The sequence below is a fragment of the Mytilus californianus genome, unplaced genomic scaffold (assembly GCF_021869535.1).
Source record: "Mytilus californianus isolate M0D057914Y unplaced genomic scaffold, xbMytCali1.0.p SCAF_8, whole genome shotgun sequence".
NCBI classification, from domain to species: domain Eukaryota; kingdom Metazoa; phylum Mollusca; class Bivalvia; order Mytilida; family Mytilidae; genus Mytilus; species Mytilus californianus.
In genome coordinates, this window is record NW_026262734.1 from 106512461 (window position 1) to 106529272 (window position 16812).

General features: G+C 31.7%; 1 protein-coding gene across 1 annotated transcript; it reads right to left on the reverse strand.

Moving 5' to 3' along the window:
• Positions 1-14674: 14674 nt before the first annotated feature.
• LOC127712955 (uncharacterized) lies at positions 14675-15534 on the reverse strand. Its single transcript, XM_052219540.1, has 2 exons — positions 15517-15534; positions 14675-15301 (listed from the first exon to the last, which is right to left on the reverse strand). The coding sequence occupies exons 1-2, from the start codon at positions 15532-15534 to the stop codon at positions 14675-14677; spliced, it is 645 nt and encodes a 214-aa protein (XP_052075500.1).
• Between the last annotated feature and the right edge of the window lie 1278 nt (positions 15535-16812).

A 16812-nucleotide genomic window follows, 5' to 3' on the forward strand; every position in this document is an offset into this window, starting at 1 on the left:
AATATCAAATCTTGTTGTTTTTATACAAATTAAACTTACAAATGTTTTGTTGTTGATAGCACATGCATAATTGTACAACATAGTTTCATGCGTCCAAATCATACATTGGAACCAACTGCCCCCGCATATGGAACGCCCAAAGCTAAAAATCCGATAGCTGGATGCGCAAATACCGATTCACGTCAACAGCCATACGACCAAAAGGAACACACACAAAAAAACAAAGACAAATAAAAGGAAAACTGTAAATAAATAAAATGATACACAACGTCAGACCTAACATCCAAATCTTGAGACCATCGTGTTTTATTTGTGAAGTAGACATGGATAAGTAAAATAACAGAAATGCGCATCTATTAGGTCTTGGTACTTTGCGATATAAACTTTTTCAGAAACAGTACAAAACGTTATGTGATCATGTTTTATAAAGTCTGATTAGCAGCTGCAACATCTTGAATTTTGATGAGAAATGTGTACACCGTACGCAAGTTAAGTTCGAATATTGCTGCTAAGCTTAGGCACAATTATTGGAATCGTCTCGTTTATCATAGATTTTAATACTGAGATCATCGCTGTAGTCAAACTCGAGGTATATGTCTTACAATGAGGCAGAGGAAGCTATATTTGAGGTGTCTAAAATACTTTTAACCTAAAACAAGTATTTCGATCTGAAAACTAATGTATATAAATGTTATAATTAGAAAGGAAAAAGTAAAATAAAAAAAAGCATAAAAAATACAGAACTCCAAGGAAAATTCAATACAGAAAGTCCTTTATCAAACGGCAAAATCAAAAGCCCAAACACACCAAAAGAATGGAAAACAACTGTCATATTCCTGAATTTGTACAGAGATTTCCTTATGTAAAAAATGGTGAATTAAACCTGGTTTTATAGCTAGCTAAACCTCTCACTTGGATGACAGTAGCATAGAATTCAATTGTATTGTTACAATGTGTGAGTAAAACAAACAGACATAATAAGTGAAAATGTCAAATATTGGGGTACAGCAGTCAACATTGTGTTATAATCTTGATCACTACAAAAACAAATAACTATTTCAGCAAAGAAAAACAAAACGTCATGTATACACTCTATAGACAAAGTACATAAGAAAAATGAAAGACAAGAATACAAAAAATGACCGTAACACAATAACACAATGGCGGGATGTACAAAAACCGACAGCCACTGGTGACGTTTTGTAAAGTCTGAGTAGCAGCTGCAAGCTCCTGAATACCGAATGAGTTGGGTAATTTTTTTCTGTCAAAGTACCGTCGTCTTGTTTAGTTCTTTGTATTTTCTGCGTGTTTTGCATTTAGCAATACACGTACCTCGTAAATATTTACTCCAGGTTAATCCTTTTATTCGAAAAACTGTCCATACAGGAATTGGTAATGTAGGCAATATTTCAATCAAATTTTCGAAATCGATTGCAACTCCTGGGTATTTGTAAGATCCATACGTTATCGGCATGTACTTAAATAGATTGATTATAAAAAGTCCCTTAAATAGTAAAATGTTGATTTAACTAAATATGTTATTAGTTTTGAAATTGATTTGTTATTTAATAACTAATAAAAGCATCAGGTACATCTTCCCATATTTCTCATTCACTCCTTCTTTTATTACCTTTTCACTCCAACGGATTTTGCTAACCGTCTATGTATCCGTTGGGGGTCAGTGGTGAATCGTATAACGAATTGATCGTACATGGGGCTTTTCATGCCAAGTTTTGTATAAAGATAAACAATGAAATACAATAACATTACTAGATGAAGTCACCATTAATAGTAGACATGACGTCATGAACCCCATATAAAATCTACTGACCTCAATGTGAGATCACCACGTGACGGTGTTAAACCAATCATAACTTTACTAATTTTTCCGGGTGCGATAAGTTTTCTAGAAATTCTTTTCCGAAAGATATAGAAATATATTTCGAAATCAAGCAGTTGAATTTGTCTCCTCTCTCAAACATTTAGGAAGTATCTTAACATGTTGAATTTTGATTTTAGGTGTAACATATTAAATATGAATTTATAATTTCATGCGTCCGAGGCGCTTTTCTGGATGTACATTCAGCTGGAACGCTAAAATCCGAATATGTAAAAAGCAAGAATGTATTAGAACCGAAACTGTCGACGAGCTATAAGGTCAACTTTGTCTGAGGTGGTTGAACATTTTCTTAATAATTTCCAATTTTATATATGGACAATTAAAGAAAGGTTTGTTATCAATCATGTAAGAACCAAACGTCTGACAATGAAATGACGATACCTTCGGAAACAAATAGTCCACCAGAAAATGTTTAACATACGTAGAAAACATATCGCTTTGTGGCAAGATTATATGTCCTTATAAAAATGTCATTTGTATCAAATAGAAGATATATTGATCGTAAATACGTAACATTTATTAGACAAATAATGCAATTTGCAGTTATATGACGCTCGTACTCAACCTTTGGTGGTTATTTAGAAGAAATTCAGCTGGAAAAAGATGGAATAGACGCTGTATTAACTGTGCTTATTACACAAAAAACTCACTAGTGATATGTTTTCTGTTATTTTACTAATTGTGTTCAATTCCCGATCGTTTAATTTTGACGTAAAGTGAATTTGCATGGCGGTTATTCATGTATAGCATTAGACGCGTAACCTATAGACACACCAGTATTACTCCCTAACCGTCAGTTATGTTTGTCACCAGAATGTGTCTTCTTAATCAATTTATGAGATTTGATCATCGGTAAACTCCTGTTGCCTTAATCTAACCATTATGATAATCGTTAATGTTTTATTTCGAAATAGATTTACAGTTAGTAGCAACAGAATAATATTAATTGTTCTGAATCATACATAATGAGGCTGCCCTTAAAAAATAACGTTTCCCTTCCTACGTTGTAAAATGAACAATATAATCCACGACATACGGATTTCTCTGAATATAAGTATATTCATGCTTTTAATATTGGTTACCTCCCGTGTACCAGAAAAAAATCTTAATCAGAAAAAATAAATAAAATATTAAACAAGTTTAAACGCCAATAGAAACGTTTATAACGTGACTTATATTTATTTAAAATGCCTCATTATTGACCTAGTACTTGAAGGAAAAGAACAAAAATGCATGAATATTTTTCTCACATACAGACACAATGTGTGCTAGAGTATATATTATTAGAATACAATATTTATAAGTACAAAGTCATACTACACGAGTTTTTGGTGATTATAATGTAAACGAAATTGATTAACCAATGCATCTATATATAATAAACGAAGAGCTTTCTACAATATTCATTACGAATATGTAACGTATAATCGACAAAATCTATTTCACTCGGTGATTGCGATCGAAAGCTATAGTTACTTAACTTTCGTGTTTTGGTGACGAAGTTTACATATCGTGACCTTGATAAACAATCAACACAGAATCATGGAGCATGATAAGTGATCAGATGATAGAGCGATGTTTTATTATTTTTCATTTCCATACGTTCCGTTACGTATTTTGAACTTTCTCATAGCAGTAAAAATAATTTAGCGTAATAATTGTTTTCATTCAGAATTGGTTTATGATATCTGATTCCCGCGTTTGATAATAATATAACATATCAACATCAGGGGTAATAATACAGATATAGAATCTTTTTTTCTTCATCTTCATAGTAACATCCCGTGACATTCTGTTTATTCCTAGAGTAAAAGAATAAAGGACCTATCATGTCTGTTTGTGTTGCTGACACATTGTTGTCAATATAATAGATTTCTAAGCAACTGTCTACAAGTGAGAGGTTTAGCTTGTTATAAAACCAGGCTTAATCCACCATTTTCTATATAAAAGAATGCCTGTACCAAGTCAGGAATATGACAGTTGAGACTTAAGTCTACATATCTGTTTGTCGAAAATTATACCCGTTTTTGCTTTAAGTTCTTTACATAATGTCAAATTCCATGTTGACTTCTTTGTTAATCTAAAGTTTCTTTCTTTTAAGTTAAAGAATGTTTCTAATTTATTCCGTTTCATTTTATGTTGTTTCTTTATTCAATGTCCCCCCTTTTTTCCTTCTTCTTCTTTCGATTATCTAATTGCTTATCAAAAAGTATAAATGATTCATTTAAGATGAACATGTTACAGTTCATTTAAAAGGGCATTAGCTACGAGATATAAAAATAAATAAAATAGGATTGTTTTTGTTCAATCATTAATGAAAGTGAAATAGTTTGGTTCAATTTTGGCACAATAAGCTAAAAAACATCACTGGTGAATTATTAACTTGCAAGTGAATAATACGACCTCATTGAATCCGTATTCATGTGACCTTTAATTTAACTCATTCACTAGTGATGGGTTCCGCATAAACTAGGCGTGTTTAACTATTAAAAGGAAAAGAATGTCAACATTGAAAGTGAAACAAGGGTAAATCATTTGGTTGAATGTTTCGATCCGCAAAAACTCATTCTTACTTATATAGGTACATTTTTAACAATAATTAACATATCTTGTTAACCTAAAATATGAAAACAAACAGACGTAGAAAAATCAAATTGCACGTGGTCGCTATCTATTTATATCTATATTTACGTTTATATCTGATTATATGAACGTTTGTAGTCTTCGGAGGTCACCTTGATATCTATTTAGAGGGCGTCTGGACTAAATACACACGAATTAATGATACTTTTAATCGAGTACATGCATCGTAAATTGTTTATTTTAGACTTTTTATAATTTTGATATATATTTAAATTATAAATAAAATATGAAAATTTGAGTCAAATCGGTGAACATGAATTAAACGGTGAATGCCCCTTTAATGGAAAACAGTAATTTTTCATTATGCATTCCGTTTTATATATATTTATTAAGTAAAAAATATCCCTTAAAAATTAGATAAATTTAACAGTTGGGTTTTCACAACAAAGCAGTATTGTCATGAAAGCATTTCAAATTCGTTGACTGAAGATTTCCATTTGAATTGCAGTTTAATCGTGACAAAACCTTGTTTACTAGTCAAGTGCAGTTGTAATTACAACACAGAGAGAATAACCTATATGTTCGGCTATTAACTGCAATATAATGTAATAACCAACCCCATCGATATTGGACGGAAACATTGAAGTACGTATTAGGAAAATCTGTAAGTTAATATTTAACACTTATAAGAAGGTATTTTATCTTCTTGATACCGATTAAAGTCGTGGTTTATACGTTCATAATACAAAAAAGTGAAAAATTGTTGATTTGTAGGAAAGCATCCTGTTTCCATTGGCTGTTTTATGATTCGTCATAGCGACTCCTATGTAAGCATTCAATTTAAAATGACGTAAATATATACATACATATTTGGCAAGATAACCTTGAGAGTTTTAGCCTAATTTTAACTTTGATAAATTTTACCTTTTCAAACATAAATGAATGCATTATTTAGTTTAATTTATCCATATCATTTCCTAGAAATTAAAGATACATACCCTTGAAAAAGACAATTGTTATAAAAGACAGGCGATATATACCAAAGGGACATTCAAACTCATTAGTCGAAATAAACTGACAACGCCATGGCTTAAAAGAAAAAAGACAAACAAACAAACAATAGTACACAAACCCCAACATAGAAAACTATATACATAGCAACACGAACCCCAATACAAACTGGAGGTGACCTTTTTATTTGCTGGTGGACGTTTCGTCCCCGAGGGTATCACCAGCCCAGTAGTCAGCACTTCGGTGTTGACATGAATATCAATTATGTGGTCATTTTTATAAATTTCCTGTTACAAAACTTTAAATATTTCGAAAAACTAAGGATTTTCTTATCCCAGGAATAGATTACCTTAGCCGTATTTGGCACAACTTTTTGGAATTTTGGGTCCTCAATGCTCTTCAACTTTGTACTTGTTTTGCTTTATAACTATTTTGATCTGAGCGTCACTGATGAGTCTTATGTAGACGAAACGCGCGTCTGGCGTATTAAATTATAATCCTGGTACATTTGATAACTATTTATTGATATATTTATCTAATAAAGTTCTTGTAAGGTATAGACTGCATAGCTTAACTACTGTTTTTAAGTTGAATTTCATGCAATATATCTTTAAAAGACAAATAACTTAATTCTTTTTTATCTGATTCTAAAATGAAATATTATTTTACAATATACACCGTGCATGGGCTGAATCTTTAGTTTAGTTGTTGACTGTTGTTGTAATTAATTTGGATATTTTTATAATTTTTCCACAGTGTAATCTGTTACTGGACTTAAGGAAATACCTCCATCAATTTTCTGGAAAGGCAAACATTCACAAAGAAACGGGTGTCTCTTTAAAAGTAAACAAGTACAAGAATAGAGGAGACGAAGAGTTGGGTGGTCGCACACATGTTCAACTTCGGCATACTATGATTATGCCTTCATTAAAAAAACCGAAGAATTTGGAGCTCACAATCATGTCCAATGTTGGCATATTTGGTATGTGCTTCATTCATAATTATAATTGCTGATGATACACTTGAATATAAATATTTTTGTATAATCTGAAAATATCAATAACTTGTGAGAAAGTAATTTCCCCCCGCATATCCTCATTAGACATATACAATGCTGAAAGAGGAATGCGTATTTCTTCTTTGAAATATCGCTGATTTGCTTTCTTTTTATGACTGAATTTACAGAAGATCAGTTAAAGGACACTCTATGATCATACTTATAGGCAACGCTGTGCTAGATTATGAACCTCAAAAGTAAAATGCACATTAAACAGATTTTATTTATCGCTTAAGATACCCTGATCTATACACTGCATTTATTCAACAGATTATAATTCTAAACAAATTATCAACGTCAGAATTAAAAATTTGAATATCAACTTTGATCTTCTTCCTCCTCCTCCTCAGCAGTAACATCCTCCTCCCCCTCCTCATCTTCATCATCATAATCAGTTGTTTAAATTGTAAAATTCCATGGACCTTGTTATGAGCACGCTTACAAAATGTATCTCACCCATGTAATCAAATATTCATACATCCTTGTCTCTAACAATTTATCGTTTGAGCGTTCCTTCTGAGGGTCAATGAAGAAAAGCGCATCGAACTCCCTGAAGTACATGTGTATTATAACAGTAAACATTTAACTTTTGTATATAAATCCGTGCTACATCATGACGTCTATCGCTTTAAATTGTATTTGTTAACTCCAGAACAAAGTATGGTAGAATGTTCCCTTTTGTGCTTTTCATTTACAGATAAGATAAATAAAAGGAGACATTGTATGATTGCCAATGAAACATTTATTCACCAGAAACACAAGAACTAGAATGTTAACAAAGCTATGTCATCTCGTTCGGCATTCAATAATATTCAAAACCCATACCATATATAAATGATACAAAAGGCCCATACAAAGGACAATATGTGAAGACATTCAGAAGAGAAAGCCAACAGTCTGATTTAACATGTTTAATGCAACACTTTAAACTGAAATTGTATAATTTCTCGGGCTGCTTACAGGTGAAGAAAATTATAGATAACACAATTCTTTAATACATGTATATTTACTACATGTAGCTATAAGGAAAAGCGATAACTATGGGAACATGCGTTAATAAGCTACATATATGTCGTTGTCAGAGAAAGGTGAATGATTAGAACAATGGAGCGTAATCATTTCTACAAAAAGAAAACATTTTACAACTTAAAATAGGTTTGGCGTATTATTCACACAAACAAATAACCAGAAAGTATTTATCAAATAGTAGTTTTGTATGTTGGCGTTTGTTTTTGTAGCAGTTCAATGTTTATGTTGTTCCGTTGTTTTCCTTTTATATTTGATGTGTTTCCCTCGGTATTGGTTTGTGACCCGGATTTGTTTCAGTAAAATCGATTTATGACTATTGAACAGCGGTATACTACTTTTCCCTTTATTTAATTATTTACGTCATGTAAAGCTGGCTGGTGACATGGGTGTTGGTATGTCGAGATGTATAGAAGAACCAATGAAAAGAAAGCAATTACACAATATTAAACAGTTGTCCTTCTATTTATTTCATACGTATTTACCACAACAACTTATATAAATTAAGAAGACACTATACTGTTTAAGCATGTTGATATAAAAAGTAACATAATAACTAATAAGTAGAAATTTCCGACCAATGATGGTGGGGGAAGATAACATATTTATTGTTGAGGTAAATGTGAATAATAATCAATCGATGTTGATAATGAATTATGTATCATATTCTTGAATTATCCTTATATCTTTTGCTAAGGGTTTCAAGCCCCATGACTTATTTCTAGATTGTAATAGGCGTTCTTGAAACGCTTTGATGACCCACCCATGGTTAACTAGGATTACACCCCAGTTCTATTGTTATACTTCATAGTTTCTATTTCTGAAACAAGTGTAAATTGAATAGATCTATTGTAACGAAGAACAATGGATTTTGACCACAGGGTGTGACGAGCGGGGTTTCTGGAAACCCCTGCTTCTACATCCCGAAAACACAGTCCATTGTTATTCATAACAATAGAAATTGATTATCTTTTTAAATAGCATGAACAAAAGAAATTACTAATAGTGTTCACTACAAGTTGTTTCAAGATATAAAAAAAAAAAACACATTATAGGAAGTTCAATTTAAATTTCCTAAAATGAGTTTTTTTTAAATTGTTTCGCTATTTGAAATACAAATAGCGAAAAAAGTATTAAGCATCTATTTTGAATAAAAAAAAATCCTTTAAATACTCCTTTGCTGGAAGGTAAAACTTTTAATCACCAGGGGCGGATTCAGCCATTTTTAAAAGGGGGGGGGGGGGTCCCAACCCAGGATAAAAAGGGGGGTTCCAACCATGTTTCCCCATTCAAATGCATTGATCGTCACAAAATAGGAGGGGTTCCAACCCCCGGACCCCCCTCCTAGATCCGCCACTGATCCCGGTCATATGTCTCTATTCTTAAGCATTGATCTTTAAAAAAAGATGATTTTAACACCCGGACCTCAACCCCTGGATTGTCCCACAAAAAAGGGAGTTCCTAAATATTCAATCTGTATTTTTGTATGTGGAGCGTGTCCGGTCCTCGGATTTCTAATCCAGACACACCTATCCTCAGTATGTCCGAATATGAATGTTTGTTTATACTTGATAATAGAGGGGGGGGGGGTATAAAACCGTAACATAAAAATTCATTAATAAATGATTACCTTCTTTAAACTGATACAGGTAGGTACTTTGGGTTATTATATTGCCTTTATCTTTAGTCTCTTCTACCAAATCCAACGCTTGGCTCAAAATGTCGTCCGTCTTATACCCGTCCATATTGACAACTGCATATAAGGAGCATGATGTATTTTTTTTTTCTAATAAGAATGCACGAAACGGTCAACCTTGACCTGCTGATTCATATTAGCACAAGGATTTAACGGGAATATGCAAAACAGCATCTTTGACATTTGTAAAATCTACTCACTTGTCAAAGTTTGAACGAAGATAGCCAAAGTAAGGTTACTAGTGGGGTTTCATGTAAAAAAAAATCTTATAAATCATGGTTTGATATTGTAAATAAATAAGCTATCCATTCTTTTTCATTTAGTAATCAATGTTAAGAAATATAGGGTTTAGCATGGGGTGTAAGTTAGTTATACACCTCGGGATACGGCGTGTCTGGATAAGAAACACCTCCGGCCTCCGGCCGTCGGGGTTTCTTATCCAGACACACCTATCCCTCGGTGTATAACTATTACATATATTGTTTGTCAGCTGAGAGGCAACTTCATGATCTGTTTCGGCCGTTCCAATCATACTCCTACGGCGTATGCTTTTTATTAATGAGTTACCTGTGGTCAATCGGTGTAAATAACGTCATTGAATGATCGACTCTAAAGGGGATATGCTTTACAAATTTATTAATTAATAGAAAAAACGGAATTAATAATATTTATAAAAAAACTTTCTACCCATTTGATGGAATATTACATGTTCGTTTTTAACTGATGAGTACTTTATCTTTTGTTCTTAACTTCTACAGAATCAGAAAAAGAAGAATATATAGACAGAGCAAGATAAAATAAGGGAACATAACATATAATTACATTACATACAAAAACTATTTATTAACCAAACAGCAACTAAAGAATAGACTAACAAAGGAAAGGCAACATGCATAATTTGACATTATATAAAGACCTTAATTCGATTTTCATATCTAATTCAGGAATGTGTTTTACAACAAACAAGTTGGAAACAAGTTTAAATTTTTTGGACAAACAACTATATATGCAGGCTGAAAGTAATTAAGTATCTTATGTTTGGAATATGTAGAACATCCTTGAAAATGTTATCAATTGGTTCTATTCAATTACTTTGTCACAAATAGTTTTGACTTTAAAATTCTGTTAAAATCAAATGTTTATGAATGCGGTCATCATTGCAGTGGTTTTAAGTTTATATAAATATATGTTCAAACTAAAATAAAAGCAAAAAGACTGTTGATTTTCTAAAACCTTTCTGCGACTATAAATAATTAATTTAATTTTTTTTCTTGAAGAGTGTGCTTCATTCCGTCATCAACACACATACACATACACAAAAACAATATTCCAACTTACGTTGTTGCGGACTTTAGACAGGCAAATTAACAGATGGCATGGTTTAACTTCTTGACAACGTTTTTCAAAAGCTTCAATATAGTCCTTTTAAAGAAACATGTAATCAGAAATATTGGAAAAATAAAATTTATTTCCCAAATTCTTGTAACATATCTACGTATGAACTTGTACCTGGTTTTGTATTTATAGATAACAATAGCGGTAAACGTTTTTCTGCGTATGACCTATAACTGGTTTTGCGTCTAATTTGGTGGTTGTGATGTAGTAATAATAATGTGTGTAATATATTTCATTTATCATTTCTAGATATACAAACATATATCATTATTATGTAAGGAAAGAAATCTCATAATTGATATGCTCTGTTCTGCTTTGAATATTGTTAACTTTAAACTGCATATACAAGACGAGACCTCTTGTTTTATACATGTTATATGTGGAAAACCAGATAAGCTATACGTCAATGGAACCAAACAAAAAACTAATTAATTTCAGTTGAATATACGGTCTACAACAAAAGACAAGAGTCTATACCATAGATCAATTTCAAAATCGTCCAGGGTCTACACCACTGCCCAATTCAAAACCGTCCGATTCGAAACGAGTTGTCAATTAACGTAAAACCTTAAAGTTTGTTTCTTTTACTATATATTCATCCAGACCAATATACTATGAAGATTTCTATATATACTTTTATTGGCCAATGCATTGTTTTATTACCAAACGGCTCTTTTTTCCTGGATACTTATAGAATCTTTTTGAAAAATCTACGATTATACAATATTAAATCTATCTACTTATTTCATATATAATATATATATTATTGTATATAATTCACTTTAAATATGTTTGATAAAGCTAGGTAGGGAATGTACTAACAAGAACAACAATGATCAGTTAAATGCATTTTATATCGGAATTGTTACAAAAATAATACAAATGTTTTGCAGATCTGTAGCTGCACTTTGTAGATGAACGTTAATGTAAACTGTATATTGTAGATGCATAGATATGCCTGTTTATTTTCAATTTCATATCAGCAGTATTGTCAAATTTAGGCCGGAGATGGTATAGTGTATGCAAGAATGAGATTCCAAATTACCGACTTATTTCTCAAATTAAAAAGAAAAAAAAAATTTAAACTAGACCATACATTCTCGAACAACTTTGCTACGAGCACGGGTTATGTCTATTTATGTAAAATGCAAAAGTAAGCAACATAAGCAATATAAATGTATCATGAAATATAACATTTCTGAAAGATAATGCTTAAGGATGTAATTAGGTCAGGTTTAGGAATTTTTGTCAGATGTTCGGACTCCTGTTTGTTTTTTTCCTACGATATAGGGTAAAATATTTTGCCCCATAACAACCATTTTTCTTTTCATATAAGACTTGAATAGCTCATAAAAGGTCATTTACCAAAATTTAAGCAGATTTTAGATTTCTTTTCTTTCGATTTAAAACCCAAATAATACCAATGCAAATGTAAGGTAAAAGTCCGAGTCAGCCTTTTCCCACAATTTAAAAAAATAGAATATCTCGAAAAGGAGCTCCATAACCTTCAATATTTTTAGCTTATTTTGTTCCTTAACTAATGCTCTTCTGACTTATATTATCAATTTTAAATTCTATTTTTTTTTAATTTCACCTAAGTACATCTTTAAATGTTGTAGTACGTCTAGAAAGAACTAACTTGTAATTATATTTTCATGGTAAGTTGTTTCAATGACATAAACTGAACATATGTTTTTAATTCACAAATGGAGAAAATTTCTTAACATACAATAAAACTTAAAACATTTCAAAACATAGTAATTTAATTTACAGGGAATGTAATGCAAAACTGTGATACACAATTGCCAACTTCTTTATAATATTTAAAAGAAAAACATATCTTAACTAAACGATAGATCTATGAACTAGTTTGCTACGAGTACGTGTTAATTAGATTTATCTACAATGCGGAAGTAAACAAGGTATACATAATTTAAATAAAACACGATATTCTGGATTACGATAAGTTCCCATTAACCCATAACAAGTTTAAAATAAAACTGTATCACTGTTGTCAAAATCAGTGTATGGATGTGTTAACTCATCTTTTCTGTTGTCTCACAAGCTCAATTTATGCGATTAAAGTCAATAAAAATAATATGATGTATATTCCTAAAACTTTGAATTTTAACCCTATGATATCGATGAAACACGGTTAGTCAGCGGGAATCAAATAGAATCACTAGAATGCAGGCCCTCCAACGAAATATGTAAAAAAAAAACGTTATAAGCATTATGCAACAGCATAATATAATTACATGTATCAACAGGTATCATTAGTAATAATAACAGTAGAATACATGTACACAAATAGCTTTGTATCTAACTGTAGAAGATAAACTAAATATTGGTACAGCCCTCTCACACCCAAAATAAATAATAACTAAAATATAAGAACATAAACCGCAAACATGAAGACACATCCTACTGTTTCCACAAAGCACGAGCATATGAGAACTTGTAAATATAGTTGGCTGCTGTCTCATTAACGTATACCCCTTTTACTTATACTCATTACCTCCCTTTGTACAGTGGTGAAAACACCAACAATAATGTTTTAGACTAGATACACACAAAAACATATGTAATAGGTATATTAGGTACAAATTGTGAGTAACGTTCTCATATATCCCTCCATATGGACTATCATACCAAACGTTAATTAAGTTTAGCAGAAAATATAAGTTGTATCCTACTACTGATGCGTTTGAAAGTGTATACTATACGCGGTATGTACTATAAACGACATACACTTTTTGGTTGATCTCATTTTCAAATTTACTATCTACACCACTTTTGTTGGCGACTTTTATAGATAAATGTGTCTGTTTGTTTGAATTTTTAGTCACTTGGGTTGTATGATAGTTTTTGCTGCTGGATCCCAGTCAAATTATGTCTTTTCGGGTTGCTCATCCAACTTTTTCAATAAAACGGGACTATAAAAAACAAGTAGGAGGGTACGCATGCTATAAAATCATGTCTTTCCCACCGTACTCTTCTAAAAATACCTGTATCAAGTCAGGGATATGGCAGTTGTTTTTCACTTGTTCTGTTGATTAATAGCGTTTGGATTTTGCCAGTTTTTATGGACTTCCCCTTTGTGAATTTGCCTCGGAGATCGCTATTTTTGTTATCCTTTTTTTTTAAATGAGATTTATCCAATATCTATGATTAATTTAAAAATAAATTTTGTTTATCTGTTTTGTTACGGTGCTTTATAAATTTGCTTTGCAATTTCTCTTTTGTGGATGTTTTAAAGGCATAAACAATTTTTTGAAAATTTTAATAAAAAAGATGGTAACAAACAAATGCAACATTCAAAAAAGGCAAAGTATCAACATTCAAACACGTTAAACTATATACAAATATACTATATGAGACAATTATGACATAGTTTGAGCTACTCTATATAATATTCGTAACAATACCATCACATAGTAATTCAATACACAAATTCTTCCGTTTTTCGTTGATTACAATTCGAACAGTAAACATATGTTTCCTTAACATTTGATACAAATATTAAACAATTTCTTATAAATATTTAATACATTTGTAAATCGTTTAATAAACAAACAAAAATCCCTACCAATTTGAATAAATATACAAAATTTGTTGCAACAACTTCAAAAAAAAAAAAAAAAAAAAAAACACATATTACATACACTTAACATAATATATAACAGCCTTGGTCTTTTGTGGAGAGTTGTCTCATTGGCAATCATACAACATCTTCTTATTTTTATATTTGCTTAAAACATTTTCAGTAACATTTTCACGGAAATAAATAACATACTACTACATATGATTCTAATCATGCAAAAGCAGTGACTGGATTTACATAAAGACTGTTTGATTGCGGACGGAAATTACACTCAGCTTACCGTTGAAATGAGTATTTTACAATTTTATATCATAAATGTACAACTATGTTTATATATGTCCATAGGACATTACAATGTTTGTTTCAATAACTCTGGAAAGGTTGTGTTGGATGTAATGAACCTTACATTTCCACTGGTCCATGAGCTGGAGGTCGGGCTGTGGTTCTTTGTACATCATTTACTACCACTCTTGGCTGTGCACATACATAAGCTACTGGAATATAGGTATCTGTTTCTTTGTAATTATAAAATCCATTTTCACAACCTGATTTTTTTAATATCTGGATTTTCTTTTGAATTGGTGAACATTTTTGATCTCCAGAAGCATCTATACACTTGGAACATTTAGTGCTAGCTCTATAGAGTTCATGGGGAAATATTTCAGCGCGATACGGCGTTTTCTCTAAATACCATGGGCATGATGTACGTACCATTAATGGGAGATTAGATCCTTTTAAAAATGTCGAAGGACAGCTGCTTTCAGTTTTATCGACTCCGTGGAATACCAGATGAACAAACGAATTATTCAGTGTGTCTTGTTTCCAACCTTCCGTGAAAAATGATGTCCTGTAATCTACACCACCGTTTAAACTGTTGAATTTAGTTTGTAAGTCTGTAGGGTCTGTACATGTCGGTGCACTGTTAACGAAAATGATACAGCATGTGATGTATGCTAGGACAGCTTTAATGATCTGGAAATGAAGAATAAATATAATTATGTGTTCAAGTTTGTCAGATTTTGAAAATGGCTAAAACTAGTGCCTAGGCAATATAGAAATCGAGCATTAACAAAAAATTATTGAAAATATTTTCTCTTGCACTTTTATAAAATAGTTCAGAAAATATTCGTCGATGATTTAGAATATTCTACCTATTGCTACTAGATGAAATTGAAAATAATGTAAGGTCGAAATATATAGAATTAATTTCTGAATAACCTAAAAATTTGATTTATGTTGCTTACATTGATACATTTCATCATCTTGTCTTCTTGTCTATAGATGCTGCTGTTCGTATTATATTATATAATTATGTAATATTAATGCTAAACAATACATATAAAGTTTTCAATGGATTTATTGAGATCAACTTTTTAAATGACTGGGTGTCATAAGCAGCTGCTACTTAAGTAGTGTGTAATATCTTTGGAAGTTTCAACATGAAATTTTCATTTCCGCTCTACATCTATCATTAGAAACTCTAAAGATAATATAAGTTATCTACGTTCATATCCGTAGATATGGATATTTTAACACCCTGAAGTATCCACGTACATCCTTAGGCGAAGCCGAAGGGTGTACAGGGTACTGAAGGGTGTTAAAATATCCATATATACGGATATGAACGTAGATAACGAATTTATCCCCGGTCTTAGTCCAAATCTGGTGATTTTTAGAGAAATTCGACCACAAAGTGTAACGTGAAAGCAACGTTTTTTTCATTTTTTAAAAATCTTTTATTGAATTTTGGGAATTTGACATATTTTTAACGGGGTGTAGAGTACTTTGGTAGTACCCTACAGGTAGTCAAATATAAGACGTTTGTAATACAGATACAGAGAAACGGGAATGGGTCGAACTTGGCGCTCAATGTTATGAGAGTTACATCATAGACGTTGTGACGTCAACATTAGTCATTTGCATAGCTAGGTCAGTAGTCCCATTCATTGACAATGTGTCAGCCAAGTGATGCATTTACTAAAATGAGTGCAAATGATCTACATTAAAGATAAAACCGTTAGTTGATTACATATTTTAAAATAACAGACATAATGATAATCAACAGAATTCGATATTGCACAAGGAACAACCATGGAACTCAGGAAAACGCGCGTGAAGTTCCCCGGCGTAATGGGTAGCAACGCCCGGGTATATGGGTTAGCAACACCCAGGGGCTATGGGTTTTGTAACGACGTGCGTTAACCAATCAGAATCCTAGAACTATACTAAGCCGGGGATTAGGTGATTTCTTGTCTATAGTTTTAATTTTTTTGTCAAAGTCGACACCAATCTTACACTATGCATGGGGCCTAAATAAATAGACTAATTTAACTAATTCAAGTGCTGTTTTTTAATTTTTATCTACAAGTGAATTGTCGGAGAGACATTTTTCTTTAACAATTTCGATGTAACGATATCTATTAAACAATATTCTACATACGTCTATTTTAATCGTTTACTGTAAGAGAGGCAACAGATACCAAAGGGACATTCTATAATAATGTAAAATGTAAAAGAGCTTTTTAACAAAACCGCTACTT